Source organism: Sphaeramia orbicularis, chromosome 16 (assembly GCF_902148855.1).
Source record: "Sphaeramia orbicularis chromosome 16, fSphaOr1.1, whole genome shotgun sequence".
NCBI lineage: Eukaryota > Metazoa > Chordata > Actinopteri > Kurtiformes > Apogonidae > Sphaeramia > Sphaeramia orbicularis.
In genome coordinates this window covers 22,265,038-22,290,763 of record NC_043972.1, presented here as the reverse complement: position 1 = coordinate 22,290,763, position 25,726 = coordinate 22,265,038, and the positions used below count along the sequence as shown (strand labels likewise).

Genomic DNA, 25,726 nt, shown 5'->3' with positions numbered 1-25,726 from the left:
TCTAAAACTAAGACTGCTTCATTTGGAGATTTGTTTAGACTTTCATCGTTAAACACCCCCAACAAAACACATACTGAGGCTCTTCTCTGCACCTACATAGTCTATGGTGTAGCTGACATTAATCACCTCTTTCCAGACTTAATTCATGTTGATGCTATTCTTGTAATAAACTCACATATCATATCACAGTCATGTATTTTACTGGACACCCGGTAACATCAACTCATTTTGGGTCATAACACTAAGTTCAGAAAATCAGATGTAGAAAAGACAGTCTTTAGGTTAACCCTTTATCAGGCAAGTGACTATTTTTGGTAATTTCTGCATACATTACAAGACAGTGACAGCAACAGTTACAGTGAGGACAGAGAGTCAACAATCTCAGGTCCAATGTGGTCTCCAGGGTCTGTAAGGTCCACCTCTGCATGAACAGTGAGTGTACCTGCGTTGTCAGGTACCATGAAGTAATGTAACAATAAAAAAAAAGTCTTGAAAATTTTCACAAAAGTAATAAAGTTTTGTTATGTCATCCAATAACACACTTAGGTTAGAGGTAAGATCGGGCCTAAAAAATCCAGCCCGACCTGACCCAGGCCCGTGGGTATTAAAGCCCGACCCAGCCCGAGCCCGACCAATTAACTTGATTTGCAGGCCCGAGCCCAAAGGAAACCCGAAATTTCATATTTTATTTGTGAGGACTCGGGAGGAGGAGGGGTGATTTATGATAACAAATTAAAGCCTGTCTTTTGTAACGAAATCTAAGTTAAACAAGACTGTATAAACATTTACATCTTTTATATTTCTATGTCTGCAGAGGTTACATTAACCGACAATTTTCCATCATTGACGGATTTTTTTAAGAGTTGACGGGAAAAATTTAAGGCCGTCCGTCATTTTGACGGGTTGAAAATTGGGCCATAAACGACAGCAGCAGTACGTCCTTAAGAATCTAGCGTGGCACTTTAAGAGAGAGAGAGGCAGAGAGACAAAGAAGAACAATGACGGGTGGATAATAGACAGAGACAGGAAGGAGTTCTTTGAATTGTCATTGCAAGTTTAGTACAGTACGTGTTGTGATGAGGCGACTTCTGTTTTTTTGCGGACCACGGTCTCTTTTAGTATACATTTTTATAAACATATATTTATTTTTAAAAAAGTCAGCGAGAGAGAAGCCCGGCGCGGCCCGGCCCGAACGTAATGATTGACATTTTAGGCCCGACCCGGCCCGAAATTCGGGTTGGGTCGGGCTCGGACTCGGGCTTGGGCTTAAGATCTTACCTCTAACTTAGGTTGAAATTTTGAATATCAGAGTATTTCTATGACTGAACTATAAAGGGTTAATAATGGAGTTCACATCAACAAATGACAGGTTCAACACAAAACACTCTCAAATAAACATTTTTTTATAGGTTAACATACTTTTTTCCTTCATCAACTGTATTAAGGCCCATTCATGCTCTCCATTTAAGACACATACATGTATGAACAGAGTGTTCTGTCCATCCTCTGCATTCATTGCAGGTGTAATTCTGTCCGTTCCCTGGGAGCTTGTGGATGCAAACCCAAACGGTGAATATGGAGCAGTACCAACAGAAAACATGGGGCCAGTGTTGACATTTGAAGAGAATAATTTCCAGAAATGGTAGAACTTTTAAAAGAGCGACTGTGAGACTTAGTGAAAAACTACAGACATATTTACAACTACTCTTCTCAATCTCAGCATTAGTAATAACTAAAAATATCTTCTTCTTCTCTCAAAAAACTTTACTTTTCTTCATGGCATTTGGGAAGTATGTTAATTCAGAGCAGTGCCCTCTAGTGGATTGACTGGCAAATGCTCATTCCAACGCAGTGGATGTATGGAAGTATAAAAGCAGTGATGCCTGACAGTGTTTGAAACAGACGTGCCAATTTACTTACATAAAGCAAGCATAAATGGGCCTTTAGGTGACATTAGTTCGGCTTCATGTAATTAATCTGTTCTTCTACTTTAAAGAGTAAACTTGAAACTTTCCTTTCGAACAAAGTGTCTATAGCTCCTTTTCCACAAACCCTTCTAGAAACTTTTATTTCCAAGAATGTATTTACTTGTATAAAATACAGTTGCAGAAAAAATTATTAGACCTCCCTTTTTTTCTTCAATTTCTTGTTCATTTTAATGTCTGGTACACCTAAAGGTACATTTGTTCAGACAAATATAATATAACAACAAAAATAGCTCATAACAGTTTAATTTCAGAGCTGATATCTAGATATTTTCCATGTTTTCTTGATAATAACCAAAATCACTTCAGTTCTTACCTCAATAGCTATGGCATTGTACTGACAAAAAAAACGCTTTTAGACAGTCCATGTTTTCTTTTCTCTCAGTTTTAGTCACATGATACACACAGGAGTTAGTACTTGATTGGATAACCATTGTTTTTTATGACTTTTGATGGTCTAATAATTTTTTCGCGACCATTAAAAGAAACTGCACTACACCTCCAGTCCAGTAGGTGGCGGTAAGAAGAAGTTTAAGGCCAATCAAGCAGGATGAATCCATAAATAGCAACCAATAAGCCCACATCATCCTATGAGGAACCATACGTCAGGATGGACGACGCTTAAGTTGTTCTGTTGTTTCTTGTGTTTTACTACATTACAAATAAAACCATAGCCACTTTTCCACTGCAGGAACTCTAACTTTACCAAGGACTCAAAACAAAACAAAACAAAAAAAACAATGCATTTCCACTGAAATTACCCGGGTAAAGAACTTTCCATTGATCCCAAACTTTCCACTTTTAACATCTATGGAAGTAAATGAATGAGTCATTTATATTGTGACCAATTATTCACATCATTAGTGGAATATTTGTGACCATGAAGCTACTACTAACATTATGAAACACCAAACACCAAGAGAACCGTCATTTTACACAAGTAAAACCTTGAAATATCAAGTATCAGCTGCTGTGGGAAAACATCCTTTAGAGACATCTCAGAGAAAACAAGGTAAAACACTGACAGTAAGAAAATACACAGAAAAATACACAGCAAACTATTCCAAATGCATCCTCTGTGTCCAAGTGTAAAAACAGACACGTCTAAACTGACATAAACCACTCTGAGCCCAGAAAAAATCTATAAAACTGAAAAAAAAAAAACATCAATAACAATCAATAAGCCCAGCAGCATCATTATTGTTAAATATTTATACTGTAAAATAAATTACATTACTAAAACAAAACTTCATTCATAAAGAAGTTTTATACCAGCAACTATAAATAAAAGCATTTTAATTCAGCCAAATCAATTTTATTTATTTCTTATGTATGTATATTTATTCTGTATGTAAACTATTAATCAGTGTTCATCTGTTGTTAATGAAGCAGAAAAACTGTATGTATTTGATGTTAAAAACGGCAAATTACTGTAAATTAAAACAGAAATAAATGAGACTGATGAAATGTTTTCACTACAGTGTCCTAATAAATTCAATAAATTAATGTGAAGTTAATTTTGCTTTTAAAAGCCCACAATTTGGATCAAAACCCAAGTTTTCATAGGTTTATAAAGGAACCCATGGGTGAAGAGCAAAAAATAAGGGTTAAAAAAAGTCTAAACAGTTAAAGTTTCAAATAATGTGAATATTTCAGAACATTTCATGCAAACCAAGTTGTTTTAAATTAATGGAAAGTCAGTGAAATTAAGTGCTATCCAGATACTATCAAACACCAGCAGATAAATGGACTATTTCTCAGTAGTGGTTGAAGACAGTCCGACACACTGACAGTGTGTTGAGTCTCATCAGCTGCTCAAACATCTACACCTGAAACCACAGTTAAAGTCCTCTTACCTTCTCAGAGGCTCATGAACAACATCCACACTCTGGAAATCCTCCTAAAGTTTCCGGTGTGGTCTCGGACTGACCTCAGATCAGCTGCAGGTCTTCATCGCGTCCTCCTCCCCCTCCTCCTCTCCCTCCTCCTCCTCCTCCTCCTGTGGCTCCGGAGCCTCTGAGCTTCCGCCGCCTCCGCCGCCTTTATAGCGGGGGAAGCCGCACACGCAGCCGGCGAAGGAACGACGAGAGACGGGCGGACAGAGAGACAGCAGCGCCCCCTGCAGGATGATGATGAGGAGACCACCGACAGTTACAGGTGTACAGTCTGACAAAACACACTAAGTATGAAAAACAAACTTCTATGTTTCAATGTGCAGATTCTGTGGAGAAAATACAGCAGGGTTTGTTTGTTTGATTGTTTTTTTGCTTGTTTGTTCTGTTGCTTTTTTATTTTTTTGTTTATTTCATAGCAAGGTTTTTACACTCTTATAAATAATATGTGATTATGTTTCTTGTTTACTTATTTACTTACATACTTACTTTTTCCTGTTTATTATTATTATTATTATTATTATTAATAATAATAATAATAATAATAATAATAATAATAATAAAATAAAAATTTGGTTTTATTATCTTCAACAACATATTTTGTTCATTTTATTATGTTAATTTTTGTTTGTTTTGTTTTTATTTGTAGGTTGTTTATTATGTCTTTTTTTTTTTTTGTTAATTTAGATTTTTTTAAAAAAGGGAAAAAAAATCTATAGTTGATTCAAACGTTCATTTTCAGATAATTTTGTTGCATATTTTGCATTTTTGTTCTTTTTTTGGGGGGGGGGTGTTTTGTTTTATGTTTGTTTTGTTGATAACATTGTTTGTTTATTTATTTATTTATTTATTATTTAATTGACTTTTTGTATTTAATGCAGGAACATCTTTGTGATTGTTGTATAAATTAGACGTCATGTGTACGTGTACGTCTGTATGTGTCTCAGTTTGTCCCTCTCACACAGAGACTTGGTTTTAGTGCAGAACAGGTGTAACTTATACATATGAATGTTCCCAGCAACATACCTGAACGCACCGGAAGGAAGTGCTCCTGGTTTTTATATGGTCAGTAAACGCATCTGTCTTGGTCTGGAGTCAATCTATTTTTTTACTGTCAAAATAAAGGTTAATTTAACATGAGAACAGACAGGAACACACTCATTTGAAAAGACATTTGGTCTGAATCCATATAACATGTATAAATAAATAACAAACCAATAAAATATGCAGAAAGATTAAACTTCTCCAGCTGTGTTCAGTGAGTTTGCAAGACTGTTTTTAGGGATCAAAAAAGGATGGAAAAATTACTTAATTATTAAAAAAAAAAACAAAAAAAAAACATCTTTATCTTTATCCTTCTCTCTGGGTTAAATAACTCCAGACTTAACAAGTCTAAGTTAAGTTAGTCTTAACTAAAGCCAGTGGTAAACATGGACTAAGTTTGACATGGTCTAGATGTGGGGAAAAAAACTGGATTTAATGCACTGTTTTTGCCTTTTCACAGAAAGTATGTTTTAAATAATCTTTATTCACTCTGGGATAAACCAACCTAGATTAAACTAGACTACATAGAGTGGTTTTAGACCTCTCTGATGTGGTCGACATGTGAAGAGAGCTATGAAAATATTAATTTTTTATGAATTTTCTTTCTTACTTTAGTCACTGTTTGTCATCAAAACTAAACCAACAAAAAGTGACTGAACTTTAGACTTTAATGTAATTCAAATAACCACTACATGCACCATGGGTTTGTGGTTTACAACATCAAAAATATAATGTCCATAAAATAGATGTGTTTTATTTTCAGGTTTTGCAGGCAAACAACAATTCAGGATTTTAAGGCCTACTTGCCTCTCCTGCTCATTCTGTCATGTTAGCTGACTAAATGACTGACTGCTAAAAAACCATAGGCCCACCCAGGTGCATGCTGGTCTCCCTTGGTGCTGCCTATTTATGACCAGGTGCCCACAGTCTAAACCAGGGGTGTCAAACTCAGATCCTCGAGGGCCGGTATCCTGTATGTTTTGGATGGATCCCTCTTCCAACACACCTAATTCAGACAGATAAGCCTGTCATCAAGCTCTGCAGAAGCCTGATAACAACCATCAGGTGTGCTGGAAGAGGGAAAAATCTAAAACATGCAGGATACCGGCCCTCGAGGATCTGAGTTTGACACCCCTGGTCTAAACCATTAAGAAAAACAAAACAAAAGGTGCTAAATACTACAGAATGAAAGTAATAACCATGAAGGTCAAAAAATATGTTCTAAATATTAAACAAAAAGGTAAACAATCAAAAATAAACACTTAGCAAAAATACTAAATTAGAAAACAAAAAACTAAATTGACAAAGAGCTCCTGCACTTCCTTTCTTTCTTTCTTTCTTTCTTTCCAGCCCAATTAAACCATCTTTTACTTTGAAAATCTTAACCGGAGGTTGCTGTGGTTGTCGCGTGTTTGACGCAGTCGCAGAAGTAGAACTAAATGCGGAAGTTTGAGTAAAAGTCTGCGGAGAAACAAAGCAGCGTCTCGTCGAACTGCGCCACTTTCTTTCGCTGTGAACTGTTAAAGAACTGAGCGGTGAGTCTGACACAGAAAACTCATTTTTATTGACTTTTTGTGTGTGATTTAACGGGTTGTTTTAGCGGATGTGTACAGCAGATATTAGGCCACTGTTAAAACTTAAAGCCAAGCCCTTCAACTCTCATCTTCACAAATCTTCATTCGCATTTCTATCATTTCGGTCTTTGCCGAATTTTCCCCATGATGTGACATTTAACTCAGTTAGTTAAGACTTTGACTATATTTGACGTGTTTTATTCACTTCGGCGTGAATATAAAGCCCAGTTTTCAGTGTTTGACCCCATCACTGCGGCGTTCACGTACCATTTTTCCTACTTAATTGCACTGTAAAATGTAGGTGAAAAGCGTTGAAGTCCTCTGAAACTATTCTGATTTCACGAAATAAAACTACGCTGTGTTTAATAATTTTACTGCAGAATTTGCTACAACACGTGACTTTTCACGGTTCAGTGTTAATTCATGCCTTTTACTTTGGTTCTTTTTATCTACAAGCCAGTAAGTTGTTAATAGTGATGTTTTTTCAATGGAGTTTGGTATTGGGTCTGTGCGAAATCGGATTAAAAGGTTGTTGTTTTTTTTTGTCCATTTGGTGATAAGATGACCAACAGGACATGGATGAGTTTTATTGTTGGTATTTATGACAGCTGCTGGTGTTTGCTTCGTACACCTTGACACAACTGGAACGACTTAGTTTCACTTTCACTGTGGAATCATAAATAAAGTCAAGGAAGGATTTTACAGACTTTCCTCTGACCAGTGTTCAGGTGGGTCCAGGACATGGGCTGTGAAAGCTTGTATTCAGTTTATGGTTCCTGGTAAAACCCTGAAGCCGCAGTCCAAACCCTGTTTTAGATGAAAATGTTTGTCTTTAAAGATGCTTAATATCATCATCATCATCATCAGTCTGTGTTTCCAAGACTCAGCAGCTGGTAGTTTTTACCAGAATTCAGCTGAAATTCTCCTGAGATTTCAAGGGTTCATTCAGATTCCAGTGCAGGATCAAGTACATTCAAGTATTTGGAGAATGAGTTTGTGGATTTATCCTAGACAATTCTACTAGATTATGTTGAACTCCTTTAAGACAACAAATGAAAGTTTTCGGTTACTTTAATAGATGTCTTTTGCCTCTTCTTCCTCTTTTTCTTCTTGACCCTGCCTGCTGATATTAGAGAGCGCAACAAACTTGTAACATTTGCACATACAATTTATCTACTTATTTATTCCTGTGCTTTTAAGTTTTTGTTCATTGTGTTTATGTATGAGAGTTTTTTAGTGACTGATTACTTATTCATATTTGTCTCTGTTTTGTGTGCTGATTATTGTTATTGTTTTTATGTCTTGTCATATACAGTAATTTCTATTACGTTGCATGTTCCATTGTTTTGTTATTTGTCTGTTAAGACCTCAAGACATGCCAGCGACCAAAAGTGTCTGATTTTAAATGTTTAATAACTGTTGAACCACTAACCATATCCTTACATTTATATAATTCAGGTAGAATGCAGTTTCTCACCTGCTCAGTGGCATCAAATTAATGTGCTTTTTTTTTTAGATGTTCAGAGGCTCGGTAGAGAAGGTGGAAAGACTGCCATTTTCTGCAACACAGATTCAATAGTAAAAGCCATGTAGCTGGACAAATGAGTGTTTGTAGCTACTTGATTTTATGTTGAGTTAATGAAATGTTTTGCTGAAAAAGTCACCTTAGATTTCTCATGTACTAACCTTTGAATTTACTCTTAAGTTTTATGAACAGCTTCATGATTTGTGAATTAAAATGTAGGAAAATACTCGATATTCACTGAAAAATGGAAAATTCAGTGGATAATATTATCCTAATAGTTCCATGGGTTTTAAGGGTTAAAATGAATGTCACTAGCCTACTGCAAAACAAATCTACCCATGGGTGCAGAGAAAGAACTTGACTAGCATTGTGGATGGACTTTGATGCAGTTTTTTGACTCCACTAACAAACTTTTTAAAGCATGAGGGTCACAGGTTCTTTTCACAATTGTTGTTTTGGAGTCAGAAACTGTATAAATAAGTCCATTTGTCTGTGTGAATGTTGTTGGTTTGTCTTTAAAGGAACTAAAGGTCATGCATTCTATGAAACCATCCATTTTTCTATCCATATCTGTTAAAGTAATGCTAAATGTAAAGGGATTTAGAAAAGCCGCAAATAATTTCATTGTCATTTCATTCCTAGTAGATGATGGTTCACCACCATACTTCTAGGTTTTTATAATGCATTGTTTTGCAGTTTTTAACCCAATTATAGTGGTTTCAGCATCTCCTCAGTTGCTTTCTTTGCTTGGCCAATAATATAACTGTCTGAAATAGAATATGTTCCGCAATCATAGAATATGTCTTCTAACATGGCTATTTAAAAAATGAGAAGCTACTCGCCGCAGCCACTATGGTTAAATATTTTGTTGCAGCAGAAACATATTGATCATCAATTATCCAATGGAATGATCTGAATGGTTTTCTTGGTTAAAGTCCAGGTGGGGACTACGATATTTTTCATAATAAAGCAGCATGTTGATTATTAAAAAAAATCAGACATATCATGACTCCCTCTTTTAGTTCAGACTAGAGACTGAAAATTAATCAGACTTTGTTCAGATTTTCCCTTCACCTGTTAAACAGCCATAACCACAGCTTCAGACACTTGTTGCAGCAGCGATTTTATTTATTTTTTGACTTTTTTCTTTCCATGTGCAGCTCGGCTCCATGTTTCAGTTGTCTGTATGTTTCAGTGAGTCTCTGCAGCTCAGTCCAGTTACTCATGCAAGCACGGCTCCTAGACTTAACGCATGCAGCCTTTTCAACCAACACATATGAGGACTAAAAACTCCATGTGCAATGATGTTCCAAAGAATTCTGTTGCTTTTAGTCTGTGGTTTAAGGTTACTCCATTAGAACTGATGTCAAAACCTAGTGTTTTCGACTTTTTCTACTTGTGGAACTGCTAAGAAATGAAATATTTTACCTTATATCTAACATAAATCAGTAAAAGTCTCCTTACTTTTGAAATAAAAACTTAGCTTAATGATGTTTTTTCATCTTAAAGATCAATGTGTGCTATGTTAAAATCCGAATGAGTCAATCGGTTTGTAAAAGGAAAATGTCTTAATCTTTTAACTGTTGTATTCTTTTATTTTACACTTGATGGTAGTATCTATCTTGTGTTTTTGTTCATCGGGAGATGGTGTTTCTCATGTCACGATTATGGTTCAGTACAGAATTTGACTCCTGTTTAGTTGAATTAAACTTTTAGGTTCATTTTTAGAACTTCAGCTGCAACAGCAGGATGTAAAACACAAGATTCACATTATTATTATTATTATTTTCAAGCAGAAACTCCTGACATTTTGGAGTTTTTGGCTTCTCAAACGTGATGATTTAGTTCCTACTGCTGTCATATCTCAGGAAACTACATTTATCTGTGTCTGAATGGATGTAGTTTTCTGACATTTTATGAAAAAAAGGCAATAATTGTAAATAATCCCAAAGAGCATGTTAACATTGACTGTCATGTTGAAGCAGACCTGTCAGTGTTTGCATTATCATTTGTAACCTTTTTTAGTTCTTCTTTTTGTAACCAGTGTTTGTGTCTGTGATTTTAGCTTCGTCATGGATGGAGTCTACGCTCAGACGACGACCCCGAATCCCAGAACCTCTTGTTTCCAGATCCCGTTGGACTTTCTGGACATGAAAAGATTTGGGGTCAAAATTGTGGAAGTGGTGAGTTCACTGACCGTTGCAGACTGTCTGACTTGTAAGCGCTGTGAGCTGTTATGTTACAGTTTAAAGCTATACTGTACAATTTGGCATTCATACACATTACTTTTGTAATCTTAAAATGCTTCTAATAAGGGTGTGACAAACTAAAACGGAAAAGAAATCCACCAGGTTTTGAGACTTAAAAATGTTTAATTCTCAGATATTTCTGATTAAAATCTGACCAATCATTTTATTCGGACTGAATAAAATGATTGGCCAAGCTTCCTGTCTGTCATCCATTGCCATGTCCCACATCAGTTACCAGTGCCTCTGAATCTTGACTCCATTGACCCGTTTCACTGGCGCTGCTCCTCCTGTCAAGGGGTGTGAATGGATAGCACACAAATGCATGGGAAAAAATGGATTTATTAGCAGGAACAAACAGGAAAAACCAGATTGCAGCAGTCAGAGTCCAGTGAATGAAGGATGGTGATAAAGGTTATTGTGGGGTGATGAGGTGCAGCGAAGACAGTGATCCAGCACTGCACAGCCACAAACCAGACCCTTAACTACAGGGTCTCCTAATGAAATAGGAGCCGTGGCTGTGCACCAGGTGGATGATGGTGTGTCTGATTGCTGAGGGAGGGGTCCGCAGCCACGCCGAAGCAGACCGTGACACCTCCACTTCTACTGTCACGTCCCAGGGGAGGAGGGGAGCATTTGAGGTCAGGCAGGGAGAAGCGGGCGGGACTTTGGAGGGAGGCGGGTTGTTCATGTTGAAATTTTTACTAAGTGTTGTGCCACATGTCAGATCGGTAGGTATAGCTTTAAAAAAAGGATGATCAGCCTCTGGTACATGATGTAAAACATTTTAACAACATCGTACTTATAATTAATACGCTATATATTTAGTAAATTTTCTACATTTGATCTGTATTAATGTGCATATTGTTTTCATTCGAATATAACACGCAGATTTTTTAAAAATTCTGTATTTGTTACATTCTTTTCATTCTGGATTGATGTGTCGATTACTTCTATTCTGGATATTTTGCTCTGGATTAACATACAGATTATTCTTATTGGGGTTTATTGTGTACAGTTAAAAGCCTTTAAATGACATCTGCAGAGTGTCTTTTTCTAAGATGTTTCACTCACATTGGAGACACAAGGCAGAAAATTGGAGAATTTGACACATTTATGGGGAAAATATGTCATTTTTACAGGAAAAATCACATGAAGTTCCGAACAGCTGCAGATTATTTAGAGTTACTGCATCAGTGTACAAGCAGTAGTTTTCCATAGTTCATGCTGTTTATTTCTGAATTTTCAGCTGCTCGTCTTTAAATTCTGTTATGGAAATGTAATCATCAGTGAATATCTTAAATGTAAGCATGCAACATAAATTTCATTTTCATGCATTGGAAAACAAACCTGAAAATGATAAAAATGAGACTAGACTTCTCAGATGATGTTGTCTTTTTTATGGCAGCTATTGTTTTGCAGCATCAAAGAAAATACAGAAATGAATGCAAGGACTGTGATAAATTTAATGTAAAAATACTGGGATTTAACTCAGTATTTTATTTCAGAATTGACAGATTTACAGAATAGGAAAGTTGCACCTATCGCCATTTCTGTGACTCTGTAGACAGAATAAGACAGAAAACTGGACAAATCAGCACATTTTGGAAACCAATGTTAGTCATTTGTACTAAAAAATCACTGAAACTACTCATATCGTAACATGTCGTAACACTGCTGATAATATGTGACGAAATCAGGAACAGGACAAAACTAGCAGCAAAGGAAGGATGTGTATTTTACAAAGGAAAAAACCTGAAATTCTGTCATGTGGCATCAATAGTGAAATGTAGATCAGACATAGAGAAACAAACCAAGGCAGAAGTGACAGGATTGTGGTTTTTCCAGTTGATTTGTTTTAAGAAGTGACTTTATACAATGGCATTTATTATCTTGAAAACAAACCTCACATATGTTGTGTGTCTGTCACACCAGCACCTTTTCATGTCAGATTAAAATACCTGTAAAGTCCAGGATGTTCCCTTGGTACCCCACCCCCAAAGGGCAGGCAAGGGGTATTGGTTTTGGTTTGGTTTGGTTGGTTGGTTTGTTTGTTAACACTTTAGCAGGAAAAACTATTGGTTGAATTCATGCCAAACTGGGTTTATAGATTGCCAGTGACCCAGAATAGATGTGATTACATTTTGGGAACAATAGGTCTAAGTTCACAAGTTTTATAATTTTTTAAAATCTTTTTTTCCATTTACTTATTATGGCCGAACTTTGTCTGTGCTGACATCACCACACGCATAGACATGATGACATCAGCTGGATCTATGCCAAAATAAGCTACAATATGTGCGAGGGGCAGGGTTTGTTGTGCCTGGCACCACTTGGTTGTTAAGAGTTTACACTTTATGGTAGATTTCAGTAGTCTGTATACTCAGTGGGGTTTTCAGGGAGTTCAAGTTTTCAATGTGAGTGAAATTATAGGAGTTTTGATGGAGTTTGTCTGGTTTGATGTGAGGTGGTTCATAAAATTCCCACAACTGAAGCTGGTTTTTCCTTCCGTCTCGACATTCAGACAAAATCAAACCAATATTTCGATATTAAAAGTTTTCAGTCACATGAACATTGTCAACAACCAACAGTAAAACTCAAATTAAATCCCTGATGCAGATGTTGACTTAATCCTACATAAACCCCGTTGGTCCAGTCTGGTGTGTATTGAGTCTGTGAAGAAGTGATGTTGATGATGAGCAGACGGTCACAGATGGATGAGTTGATGCTGCTGTTTTGGTTCTGTTTTGTTCTTCTGTAATTTAACCATTATAGTCAGTGTAGTGCCTCCTTCAGGCCAGACTGTTGTTCATTTAAATACCAGTTTCATCATTAGAAGGTTTGACTTTTGTTTTTAGGAATGAAGTGAGCTATTTGTAGTGGTTCTACTTTCAAGTATGGAAAAAAGTCCAACAATTATCATTAATGTTTAGAAGGAAGAGCGTTTAAGTTCTGCCAAAGATGCTGGTGTATTGGACTGTAGAGACATGAACTGAATATGTTTACCCCAATGGTCTGATGGATTTATGTGACCACTAGAGGGAGTAGTGAGTCACTCTGTCGGTGTCCCATGGTGAGGAAAACTAACTCCATCTGGCCTTGACCAAAGCATCAGCTAAAGCTAAACAACTTTTAGAGTCAATGAATGTGACAAAGTGACACAGGTAAGTTTGATTATGAGACTTACGAAGGTATAAAGTTATTATGGGATGTTATTGCTTTTTGCTAAATTGCTGTTTGTTGATCCATGGTTCAGACTAAACTGTGACAGTTCTGACCTGGTTTGGATGATTCCAAACAGATCTTTATTGCAGCTACTGACGACACAAACTGTACAGAAAACAGAGGTGATTTGTGGTTTTTAACCCTTGGCCAACTTCTAGCTGAAAGGGGATTATAATTGTTTTGTAGTCTGTCCATCCATCTGTCTATCCATTCAGCGACATAATCGCATTATCTGAAGAATGCATTGACATATCTGCAACAAATTTATACTGTGGATGCATCTTGGTATGGAGCAGAAGCCTATTGTGCAGTTATAATATCTGAGTATTTTCAAATGTAAATATGTATGTGATAAATTTTACACAAAGATAATCTAATCTAAATTTTAGGGTAGTAACTTTCAACAGAATCTTACACTATATTTAGCCAAAGGTTATTAAAAGTGCGCAGCACGTCATGTAACTGTGACTGTTTTCTGTCTAAACACAGAGCAAAGCTAACAGAGCTATATTGTAAATTATCAGCTGATGGAGCACATGAAGATTATAAGACACAATGTTATTTTTGACGGACTGTTAAAATAAGCGTCTAGGAGTTTTAGTTTGAAAAAGAAAGCTCGATGATACCATAATACAGATGTGTGTAAGCAAAGAGCCTTATACTTTATTCAGTGTGTGATATAGTCTTGTGGATACATAGTGTTGATTTTAACACACTTAAGCCTTTAACAATTCTTTTCACAGACCACTAGTGTATGGGAATGATTAGGTGCACACCTATGGAGTCTAGTGATCAAATACAACCAGTCTTGAATGATATCATCATATCATGTATTAAACAGATTGGAACTAATGAAAGTCAATCTAATAACCAGGACATTGATTGTTGTAGTTTCAACTTTTACATCTTTTCAAGTATTAAAGCCAACTTTTTTTCTTAAATCATATTTAAAAAAAAAAAAAAGAAAGAAAAAACATTTTGATTTTGTACATGTCAAACTTAGGTGAGACAAAGCGCACACTTCACTCACTCAGAGTAAACTTGACCATCATTTAATGGAAACTAAATCAACTGTTTTGCCTTCATTGCTCATTTGTGTCGTGTTAGGCCTTACATCCCACATGGTATTTTTTCTGAGCCCTAGTGTTTTTCCTAATGAGATGAGATTCTAGAGGAAAAAAACTGACCGTCACATCCTCCCTTTTCATCAGGTCATTAACTGTGAGAGCGGAATACATTTTATTTTATGCATACACATTTATTATTACCTCTGTGCGTCTAAAAGGCTCTGCTCTTTGTTCATGTTGTCACCATAAAGACGAGTTTAAAGCACAAATAACCGTCATTTGCTTTGTCTCCGTTTTCCTCTTTATTTTTGTCCCATTGTGTTGAATTTTCATCACTTATTTAGTAATATACATGACAATTTATGCTTTAAAATCCTCTAAAACAGAAGACGGGTGTTGTTTATTGTAAATACAGAGGACAGGCCTGAGTGTGTTTTATGTCAGTAATGAAAGCTTTAAGATGAATAATTTGGGCTTGGATCTGCATGGTGAATGTAAGGCAGTGTAGTGGATCCCCTGAGCCGCTGATATCTGATTTTTGTTCGAAAGCACCTGAAGGCATCACATGATTGAGACAAACGAAGCAGATCATGTAAAGCATGATCAAGATGCAACAGGTTTATTAGTCTTCGACATTTTATACTTAAAGTTACTTACAAAGGGATTATTTAACTGGTTTGAAGTGTTCAACCTCCCCCTCTTTTCCCTTTCTCCCATGATCCTCCTCTTCAGTCTGTGAACAGGAGGAAATCCAACTCAGTCTGTGGTTGGTTAACAGGAATCAGAAGGAAACAGGCTGCACAGAAACACTATAAATATACACTTTATATTCATGGTTCACTGTGAAACGCCCTGCCAGCAGCAAGAAGAGCTGACAAAGAAGGAAAGAAAACTCTTCTCAAACTCCTCTGTATATGGCTCCATTTAGACCAGCGACCATCCACCAGACATAATAAGAATAAACACAGAAAAGAAAAAATTTTATTAATATGATAAAGCCACAATGTCCAGTGCTTCTGCAATCATTTTCAAATTGTTTTACTAAAGTATTGTTTAATCATACACAGACATTTTGGCTGTGTGGATGTTTTCATATAAATGTAAATTATTGTGACAGTTGTATTGAATGTTTAAATGTAAAATATCAGCTCATTATCTTTATTTTGATTTAATGTTGTGAGAGTTGGTGTGCATATATTAAATCAAAATAAAGAAAATGGGGAAAATAATTAAGAACTAAACCATAAAATGAGACATTATTCATGTGTTTTCATCTGGATTTGGCTTCTGCGTCTTTCACAAATAATTTAAAACCACATGTTCATTCAGTACTAAAAATCAGCCTTAAGACTAGGCATAAACATCTGACATTTATCGTGTTTACCACCTCTGTGTGTCTTTCCTCTTGGCTGCTCAGTCAGAAAGTTAAACTAGGTGACTGATAGCAGACTAATTAGGCTTTTTCTAAATATATTTGAACGTCCAGACTCCACAGTGTCTCTTTAGAAAAACCCTGGGCCTTATTAGCCTGTTGGAAAACAGTTCTGTCTCAGAGAACATCATAACATTTCAGGAAATAATGCGAGTTGTCTCTTTTGAGTTGGAGTTAACATGTTCAAGTCCTTCCTGTGGATTTTGTAATATATTTATTTATAACACCAAAAACACAGCACATTGTCATGTTGAACCTCATATTTAAAAATAATGAACATATCACGGTTGAACATGCAGCATCTGATTTCGTTTTCACCTTTTTTTTTTTCTTTTTTTTTTAAAGGAATTCCATCTTTACCATTGGCTTTGTTTTTATCTGTTATTGACTGATGGTAATGGCAGGCAGAGCTCTTCTGTTCTTTCTTGTTAAAACATAGTCGGATGTTGACGGTAACCTGTGGAGACAGTATTATGTGTCTTGACCTGGCCGTGACGTTTGTCAGGAAGCTGCAGATTGGGAAGTGAAAGCGCTGCAGAGCTGACTGTTTGGGATCAGAGAGCTGTGATCAGCAGAACTCTGAGCCACTGTCGCAACCTGAACGAAGAGGAGGCGAAGGCTGCATCCGGCTCCACCCACCTCCAACACAACGGACTGGAGAAAAGAGGATGTACAGGAGGGAAGGCAATCAGTGTCCAACCCCCCCACATGAGGCCTGCGGCAGTGAATAATGTCATCACATGTGTTCAGCTTTAGGGAACGTTAAGCAGAGGTTTCACTCTGCTGCTCATCCAAAGAAAAAAAAATAAACAAAACTAGTGAAGTGGGTATAAACTATACAGACGTGGCTTTTTACTGTTTTGTATTTTACAAAGGAAACCATTCATTTAGGCAAGAATGTACCCATCAATCCATAATTAAACAAATCTACGCATTGATCCTTGACAAAATAGAATCTGTGCATTAATACAGAACAAGATAGAATCTGGATTATTCCAGATAAATAGAATATACACTAGGGCTGCAACAAATGACTATTTCAACAGTTGACTATTCAGATTATGAACTGCAAAAACAACAATGGCTCTTATTTATATTTATTGCAGCAATAAAATACATTTTCTTTCCTTTGACAAGAACATTTGATGCACAACGAATAGGATGCATAACAAAGTTTGTTAAACAAATAGTCTATTCAATATTCAACAAATTTTCCAAGCAGCAATAAAATACTTTTTTCCCTTAAACAAAAGTGCATTGTGTGCATAACAATTAGTGCCAAACAGCTGGTAAAATAAACCACAAATTACTCAAGAGTTGCAATCAGCAATAAAATAAATATTCTTACTGAAAAGTGCATGACTTTATGAACGACCTGTCAATGACTAAATTAGTTGTCGACTAATTCTGCTGTTGGCTATTTGTCAACTAGTTGACTAGTTGTTGCAGTGCTAATTTATATCATTACATTACATATTCATCCAGAATAAAAAAAAAAAAAAAAAAAGCTGTGCTTTAATCAACAACAAAAAGGAATCATTAATCCAGAATGAGTGCATATGAGATTATGTATATGGCCACACATCCTAATCCTTAACTTTGTGTTTCATTTGGAAAATTCAATCAAATTCTGAGAACAGAATGTCCAGATACAATCAGAAATCCTTCAGAACCTTCAGTGCATGTTTAACACTGTTTGTGGACACAGTGACACTGGATTCACTGTGACTTTAAACACTTGGGTGTTAATGAGTGGCCAATGGTTCACGCAGACCTGATATGTAGGTTTCATCTGTTAGTGTGTGTGGTGACATGGAGTCATGTGGCATAAAAACAGCAGCAGCAAAAAGATAACCATAGTTTTACACAGTTTTCTTCTGGGACGTTTTTTTTTTCATCACATATTAGAGGACATACAATGGAGATGACAGGAAGGAACCCTTATTTTTCTATTTTCACTCTGTGACTAAAACAAACCACAGGCTGTGTTCTCATCTCAGTTTATAGTGACTTTATTGCGTTGGGGAAAGACGTCCGCCCATAAAATGTCTGTGTTTCCTCTAAACTCTGAACAACAGACCAAAATAAAACCATGTAACGACAGCTTCGGTTTATGGCATGTTCAGACCTGTGACGTCGACCAGTCAGGATATAGTGTTTGGTTTTTCCAGGTATGACGTTTAGACCTGAAGATGTCAGTGTAAATGTAAACATGTAGAACCATACGGTCAATCACAACATTGACAGATTAACAGTTTTTATAGACTCTTGTACTCTGAAAAGGATTTAACAGTTTACAACTACAAAACAGATCACACACTGACTTATCAGAGTTTACGGATCGACAGATGTGTTTCTTCAGTAACCTTTGTTCACCTACTTTGAAGCATTTCCTGCTTCAGCATATTCATTTAGTTTACATCACTTTCTGTAGATCTGTTGATTTAGGAGAATCTGAAGTTTCAGTGGGCAGATTAAGGCCATCTATAAACTTAACCGGATGATTCCCCATCTCCGTTTTCACTAATAACATCATACACACCAGATCCTTTTCACCGCATAAATACACTTGTAGAGCACTGTCATGGGGTTAGAGTTAGGATAAACGAAAGTCCTGGGCATGATGCATTTTGTGCCACATACTGTGATGTTCAGGCCCTGAAACTATTTCCTCCTGTACAGATGTGAGCACACAGATGGAGTTTTCCAAATCTCCACTTTGGCCGAAGTTTCAAAAACAGGGTTCCCATGGGGTCTCAAAGGGTCTTTAATTTACAAATCTGGATTTAACACCTTACCTTAATAGCCTTTAAAAAGTATTATATTTGATATGCTAGGTCTTAAGTTATGTCGCCATAAACTTGTTCACTGTATTCCATTTAGATGCATCTGGAAAACATCCCAGCTGCAAAGAAAGTAACATTAGTCCTACTTAGTTCTAACCTGACAATTTATATTGAAATTAGGAACCAATTATCGCTAATTTTGTAACCCCCAGTGAGAAATGATCACAGAACACAGTCACAAATTTTTTGCCAGTATTGCCGTGAAATAGGCTGTGAAATGGTCATTAAATTCTGCTCAAAGTAGTCTTAAAAAGGTCTTAAAAAGTCTTAAATTTAACTTGTAGAAACCTGTAGGAACCCTGCAGAAATGATCATTTTTACGGACCTAAACCATAAAAACCTATGAGGAAATATAATTTTTTCCAGATACCCAGCTGCTTGTATGCATGACATAAGACCCAGTAAATACCCGCTTTAACATCTGTCCTGCTAAGACTGATTTTTTTAAATATACGCTTTAATGCAAGGTCTGAACACACTCAGGCTGCATTCAGAAGTGTCTACAGTCTGAACATTAGTCTGTCCTGGGAGCATTGAAAGACTGAATACGACGTCTTTGTTTTCTAAGAACTGTCACTGCATAACTGTCTGTATAACTGTTTTACTTGTGAAGTTGTGTGTTTTTATGTGAACCTTAACATCGTCTTATCCAGTCGGACCTTGCTGAGTAAATGAAAAAAAAATAAATCTCAGTGTTTGTTCTGACTTCATGGCAGCGTCTCAGTGTTTGTGGGTTAAAATCGGAGCAGAGGAGGCAGTCGGATGGACATTTAGAGCTCGTACATCCTCTGCTTTGTGTTTACTTCTCGAACATCCCCATGCGTTGGTTTGTGGTTCGGCGCCACACCTCCAGCTGTAAGTCATCATTTAAAGGATCAGTCCGCTGGTTGGTTTGTCTAAAACCCCACCGCTGCGCTGCTTCGTCAAAGCCGGTCACATGTTTCTACTTTGTTAGATTATGGTACATATTTGCAATAAGGTGACAAAAGCTACAGGTAAATGAGACAATCCACATCAGGTTTTCTCTGAGCTACATGTGGTATTAATGAAACATGAACTTGACGTCTTGGAGAAAAAAAAAAAAGAGGTCAGTGTGGTAAACCATCTGTTCTTGGAAACCTACAAGAAAGTTTAACATCTAATTCTAAACCAGAGGAGTCATGTTCCCATTTGGTAGAAATGACAGCTCTCTTATACTGCGACACTTGTCAGCATTTGAGTTTTTAAGGTGTAACAAAATTTGACATCTTTTGGGTCATGGCTGCTTAATTGTTTATCAGCAAAAAACAAAGTTCAGATGTATATTCACAGATTAAACTTCTCTCTTTGGCTTCATCTACACAAACCCTTTCACTCCTTATGGGTTATATTTAAGAATTCAACTTTTTCTTGCATAAGACTTTTATTGATCTCACTGTGGGGGAAACTGCATTGTTTACAACAGCAAAAATACAGAAAACAAAGTGGAGAAAACAGGCAGAACATATAAGAGTAAAAACAAGAAATATAGAAGAGTATGTGCAATTTAAACCACTTTTTCTGTATATATGTATATATTGCATTGTGTACAATGTTGCATCTTTAATGTTGTGTTTGTTTTGTTTTTTTTTTAACATTTACTTTGTCTTGTTACATCTTTTAAGTGGGTTTCATTTTGTTGCATGTTGTACAGTGAGTCAGTAATTATTACATATTAAACTATTCCAGAATAGTTCACGGAGTCTAGTGTAATCTGGTCAGAGGTTTTATTGCGCAGTTTTATTTTGCAGTTTACTAATAAATTAAATTTGACAAAAGTATTGATTGTTTTTTTTTAATGGCTTTATTCTTTCAGCTAAATAAATCTGCTCTTTAGCTTTTACTTAGAGGAGCCATGGTTGGTTATACAGATATAATACTGTCTTCTTTTAGTCTGATGTTGTATGTGACCGTGTTCTGTTTTGGTGTTTGCAGCTGCTGTCATTCGTGGCGTTCGTCACAGAGGAGATGGTGAGCAGTTGTATCAGCTGTCCTCCCCTTTACCTCTTCGAGTTCGTCAGCTGCACTGCCTTCCTCTTCACCCTGCTGCTCCTCATCCTCCTGGCCTCCCCCCTGCACCTGAGAGTGGGCATCACCTGCTGGCCAATGCTGGTACGAACAAACAGCTTTTACCCAGGACGAACATGAATGCAGCACCAAATGTTCCAAAAATGAGGCCTACATTGTCGAGGGTTGACAGCAAGGATATATTGCCTGAAATCCCCCCCGGTCCTCTGCTATATATAAATCTATCCACAACAATTGTTAGACAATTGATATGAACTTAATTTAAGCTACATCGACCTGATAGTGGCAGAATAATGGTCAGAAAACAGATTTTTCCCACACAACTCCACCTAGTGAATGAAAATGACACCATATGAACTCTGGATGGCAGCAAAAAAATGGACATTTGTAAGACGATCAATATGAACCAAATTTGATCTCAATCGGCCAGTTATTGCTTGATTTATGTCCAAAAAACTGATTTTCAACTGAAGCGCCCCCATTTGGATGACTTGTAATACTCACAGAGACGCTGAAATGTGTTCTTCCACTAGGGGTCCCCTATGTTGGTTATCAAGGGATAAGAAATCCAACCAAATCTGTCCTATTTATTGTGTTCACACGAAGGATACCCGGTGGTGTTTGGGTTAAACCATTATATCTCCGAAACTCGGGGATATAATAATTAGTGTCATTTGGTGTGTTTAAAAATGAGAGCATCACAGGTTAAGACAAAAGGAAAGGAGAATGAAGTTAAATGAGGAGTTGGGAAAGAAGATGAGGGGGGGAAAGGAAAGGTCAACTAGGAATGAGAGGAAATGAGAACAAGAAGGAAAGAGAAAAAAAAATCATGGAGATAGAAAAGTAGTAAAGACAGTGAACTGGACTGAAGATGTGATTCAGTTTTATTCTTCCTTTTGTAGGACTTCGTCTACACTACTATCATCGCTGTATTGTTCATCATCGCCTCCATCGTTTTTGCTTCATCAAACAGTGGAACATCTCTGGAGAAAGCCGCAGCAGTAAGAAAACAACTCATTTACTTACCAACCAGTATGATATATTCAATTAGTCATCACAGTTTTCTCTTAGTTTGAAGTCAGGTTATTGTTTTCGTTTCAAACTGACCTGACCTATCAGGAACTTCCCAATCCTCTGTGTTTAATTAGTTCACACATGGTTTATGTCCACTAAAGACACATTTTTCTAGGCTGAAGTACTATGTAATGTGGCTCTAATGAAGGTGGAGGTTTGCTGTCTTCATCACGCCTCTCTGTTGGAAATGAATGGGACATTTTTCAGTTTTTCTGTCTTTTCTTTAATAACCTGAAGCCAGTTTTCTGCTGCTCAGCCAATGAAACTCGACTCATCTCTGGTTCCTCATCCTGTGCCCTCTGGTTTGCATTTTCTCTCTTAGGTTTTTGGTTTCATGGCATCAGTGGCATTCGTTGCTGACATCTTCCTGTTCTTTAAAGAAAATGGCCTCCCTTTTAACAAGATGGAGAAGCAGGGCCCCACTAACGGCATCATGCCGCCTGTGGAGGCTCAACCAGAGGCCGAGAAACTGACCGCCACAGAAAACGGCCAGTAAACCATCCATGTTCTGTTCATGTGGTCAGATGGTATTTTATGCACTCTTCCTTTCGCATGACAACAGGGGGCGGAGCTTCAGTCAATTGACCTCACATCACCTACACTCCTTTAGCTTAGGGTGCTCTGCTGAGAGACACATGTGACGAACTTTTATCAATTAACCAATCAGACGACAGGACAGCAGTGGCCGCTGTCTGAAAGATGGACCACATGTTTCTCCACATGTTAAAAACGATGAAAAAGATACAAAATATTTGCTGTTTTATTCTTTTTATAGATGAAAATTTCTATGAGCTGGAAAGTAACATGAATTATTTTTGTTTTTAATCTGTTACGATCAGTTGAAATATTTTGTCGTGAATCATGTTTTATTTTATTTTATTTTGAAAAATTTTGTCACTGTTTCCTAAACTGGTCATGGTTCATTCACTCAATTGTTTATATTCATTAGGAGATTTGGCACAAAATAATCCACAAACTAAACATTTAGACAAAGAAAATAACTTATCTCTAGTGTCATTTTTTTTTTAACATAGAAGCTAAACTCAAACACAATATTTTGCCTGTTTTTAGTTCTTTTTTTTTTTACCTGACAGTTAAATGATGCAACAAAATTGAAGAAATTTAGCTCAGAGTTTGTTAATGAATTCAGTGTTGATGATTTTTAAAACACCCCCAAAATGAGTCACAGGGTTTTTCAGAAAATAAAGTATCATTGCAAAAATAGAGAATCATAAAGATAGAAAACAGAAACATTATAACAGATGCAGAGATGATGAAAACATGTGAATAGATGTGAATTTTCAGAAATCTCTATAAACAGCTGATGCAAAGGCAGAAATGAGGAAAGTCAGTTACATCTCTGAGAATTGAATAGTTATCAGTCTCTGGTGCTGTAATTCAGTTTGTCCAACAGGTGGAGCTGTTGACTTAGATTTGTGTAAATCAGGCCAAGGGATCATCAACTGATATTATTGTTTGTGGGCCTTTAATGTTTATATTTGACGAATCTTCTATAACAGCAGATTCACAGATCTCTGCACAAACATCACTTAAGTATCTAACAGTTTAAAAAATATTTCCCTCCTCCCAAACCTTCACCGCTTCCACCAGCCTCTGACTTCCTGTAGACCGACCACTTTACCAGATTACCTTCAATTTAAAGGAACATTCTGCTCAAAACACTATTTGTCCTCATCCTGTGGAGAATTAGCTTTTAGAGGACGTTCACCGCAACAAACACACATTTAATTGTTGAGAAACAACATGTTTGGGTTGGAAATGAAACAACCAAATATAACACAGTTTAAAACTCTAAAATGATGTTAAATCCCAGAATTATCAGGATTTATTCCCATTCAGATGCAAATTAAGTCTGAGTCCCAGTGATTTTACATAAAGAGCTTGGTCTTTTCCGTGAGGGGTTAAAAAGAGAAAAAAAAAAAAAAACTGAAAGCTGCATTTTCTTTCAGTTTTATCTAAACATGATATAAGACTTGGTTTCATTGTATTTCAAAGTTTTCAGACACTGAACATGGTATTTATCTCTTATTATTTAGGCTAAGTTTGTGTCTGTGCCTGAACTCTGCCATGTTCTCCACTGATTTCATTTCCACTTTTGTGTTTCTGAAGGACCTAAAGTTTTTTGTTTATTTTTTTTTTCAATAAAAATTCATTTGTTATTTCTGAACATATGAGGACACAGATGAGCTGTTAAATGTGTCAATGTTCAGTTCCTCAAATCATTTGACAATGATCAGTCTCTACTGTCTTTTAATATCATGCTGTAAAGCAATTCTTTGTTCAAACCATGATTTTTTTTTTTTTTTGTGCATGTGTAAATTGCTCTGTATTTTTGACTCTTGTGTGTAATATCTCAAAAACCTTTTACTCAGATGCAGCAGATTCATCTTTCAACCACAATATTACATTCTTAAAAAGGATTTCTGTTCATGTTTTAACTTTTATGCCCAGAAAATGAAGTGGACTGCAATTTAGAAATGTCAAACATCTCCAATCACATATTTTCACCAGTTTCAACATTTACAGAGTATCACTCCTTACATTCCCTTTATAAAATCCTCACATTTTTAAAAAATTTTTCATCATTATTTAAAAAGTAGCAAAGCATATGAAGTAGTTACTGTTTCCATCACATCTTCTGTGCCTGATGTATAAAATTCATCTCTTATGTAACAATCAATGAGAAAATGTAGCTGATGTTGGTAGAAAAGTTTTATGATTTTTGACCCAAATAATTGTCAGTCGTGTTTTTTCAGTTGACAGATGAAGAAGCTCAGTTGTTAGTAAGAAGTTTTATTCACTAAAATAACTTTAAAATTCAATCATTTGTGCTTGTAGATCATAGATATGGTATAAAATCTGAGAATTACAAGATTATATTGTTTCTAAATTTTAATAAAAACTTTTCCTACAAATGATTCCAGGTTTAGAAACATAGAAATTTAAGTAATATCTTCATTGTTTTCCTTGGTGAATGTTATGCACTTTTATAAACTAATGTCTTAAAACCCAGTGAAGTCTTAATGTTTGTTTTTTTGTTTTTTTAGTAAAGATTAATGGGTTACATGAATGACAATCGCATATTATGTCCTGTCAGACATGAATCTGTTTTATATCCATGTGTCTGATGACATGTCATGTTCAGGACCAAGTGAAAATGTTTTGTAACATATATTTCCAATCAGTGCCTTAAAATAGACGTTAGTTTTTACTGGAAAACCATTGGAGGTGAATAAACTTGAGTAGGTATTAATTAAAGAGCCCACTTTGGTTTTAAAGGTTGCTGTAATTTCACATCTCATGTCAGCTTTGTATTGTTCAGTTGTGTAATAAACACATTTTCAAGAAATCTGATTTGTTTTTTGGGTTTTTTTGTGTTTTTTTTTTTTTTACTATTAAAGGGGTTCTATGTAGTATTTATTCCAAACTACCAACAGCAGGGGGCAGTCATCGTACAGAACACACATCTGTAGTATGGTATCAAGTTTTCTTCTTCACACTAAAACTCGATCAGAATAACACAGTGTCATAATGTTCACATTTTGCATCAGTTCATAGTTAACATTATAGCTCTGTTTTTAGAGAGAAAACAGCCACAGTAAAACCACAAATCACCTGTTTTCTCTTCGGTTTGTGTTGTCAATAGCTGAACTAAAGATCTGTAAGGAATCATCCAAAAAGGTCAGAACTGTCACAGTTTAGTCTGAACTGTGGATCAACAAACAGCAACTTAGTAAAGGTACTATAAC

The 25,726-nt window shown here is 36.2% G+C and overlaps 2 protein-coding genes across 2 annotated transcripts in view; one reads left to right on the top strand and one right to left on the bottom strand.

Moving 5' to 3' along the window:
* The window catches only part of cpne4a (copine IVa), a 143,363-nt gene extending 139,403 nt beyond the window's left edge, over positions 1-3,960 (bottom strand). Inside the window, exon 1 of the mRNA XM_030157841.1 lies at positions 3,842-3,960. The gene's annotated coding sequence lies outside the window, so the exon portion shown is untranslated. The remainder of the gene's footprint in view (positions 1-3,841) is intronic.
* A 2,376-nt stretch (positions 3,961-6,336) lies between these two features.
* cmtm6 (CKLF-like MARVEL transmembrane domain containing 6) lies at positions 6,337-25,331 on the top strand. The gene is made up of 5 exons (XM_030157877.1): positions 6,337-6,456; positions 10,086-10,203; positions 20,790-20,966; positions 21,785-21,883; positions 22,279-25,331. The coding sequence occupies exons 2-5, from the start codon at positions 10,093-10,095 to the stop codon at positions 22,450-22,452; spliced, it is 561 nt and encodes a 186-aa protein (XP_030013737.1). The 5' UTR covers positions 6,337-6,456; positions 10,086-10,092; the 3' UTR covers positions 22,453-25,331.
* Positions 25,332-25,726: the final 395 nt, after the last annotated feature.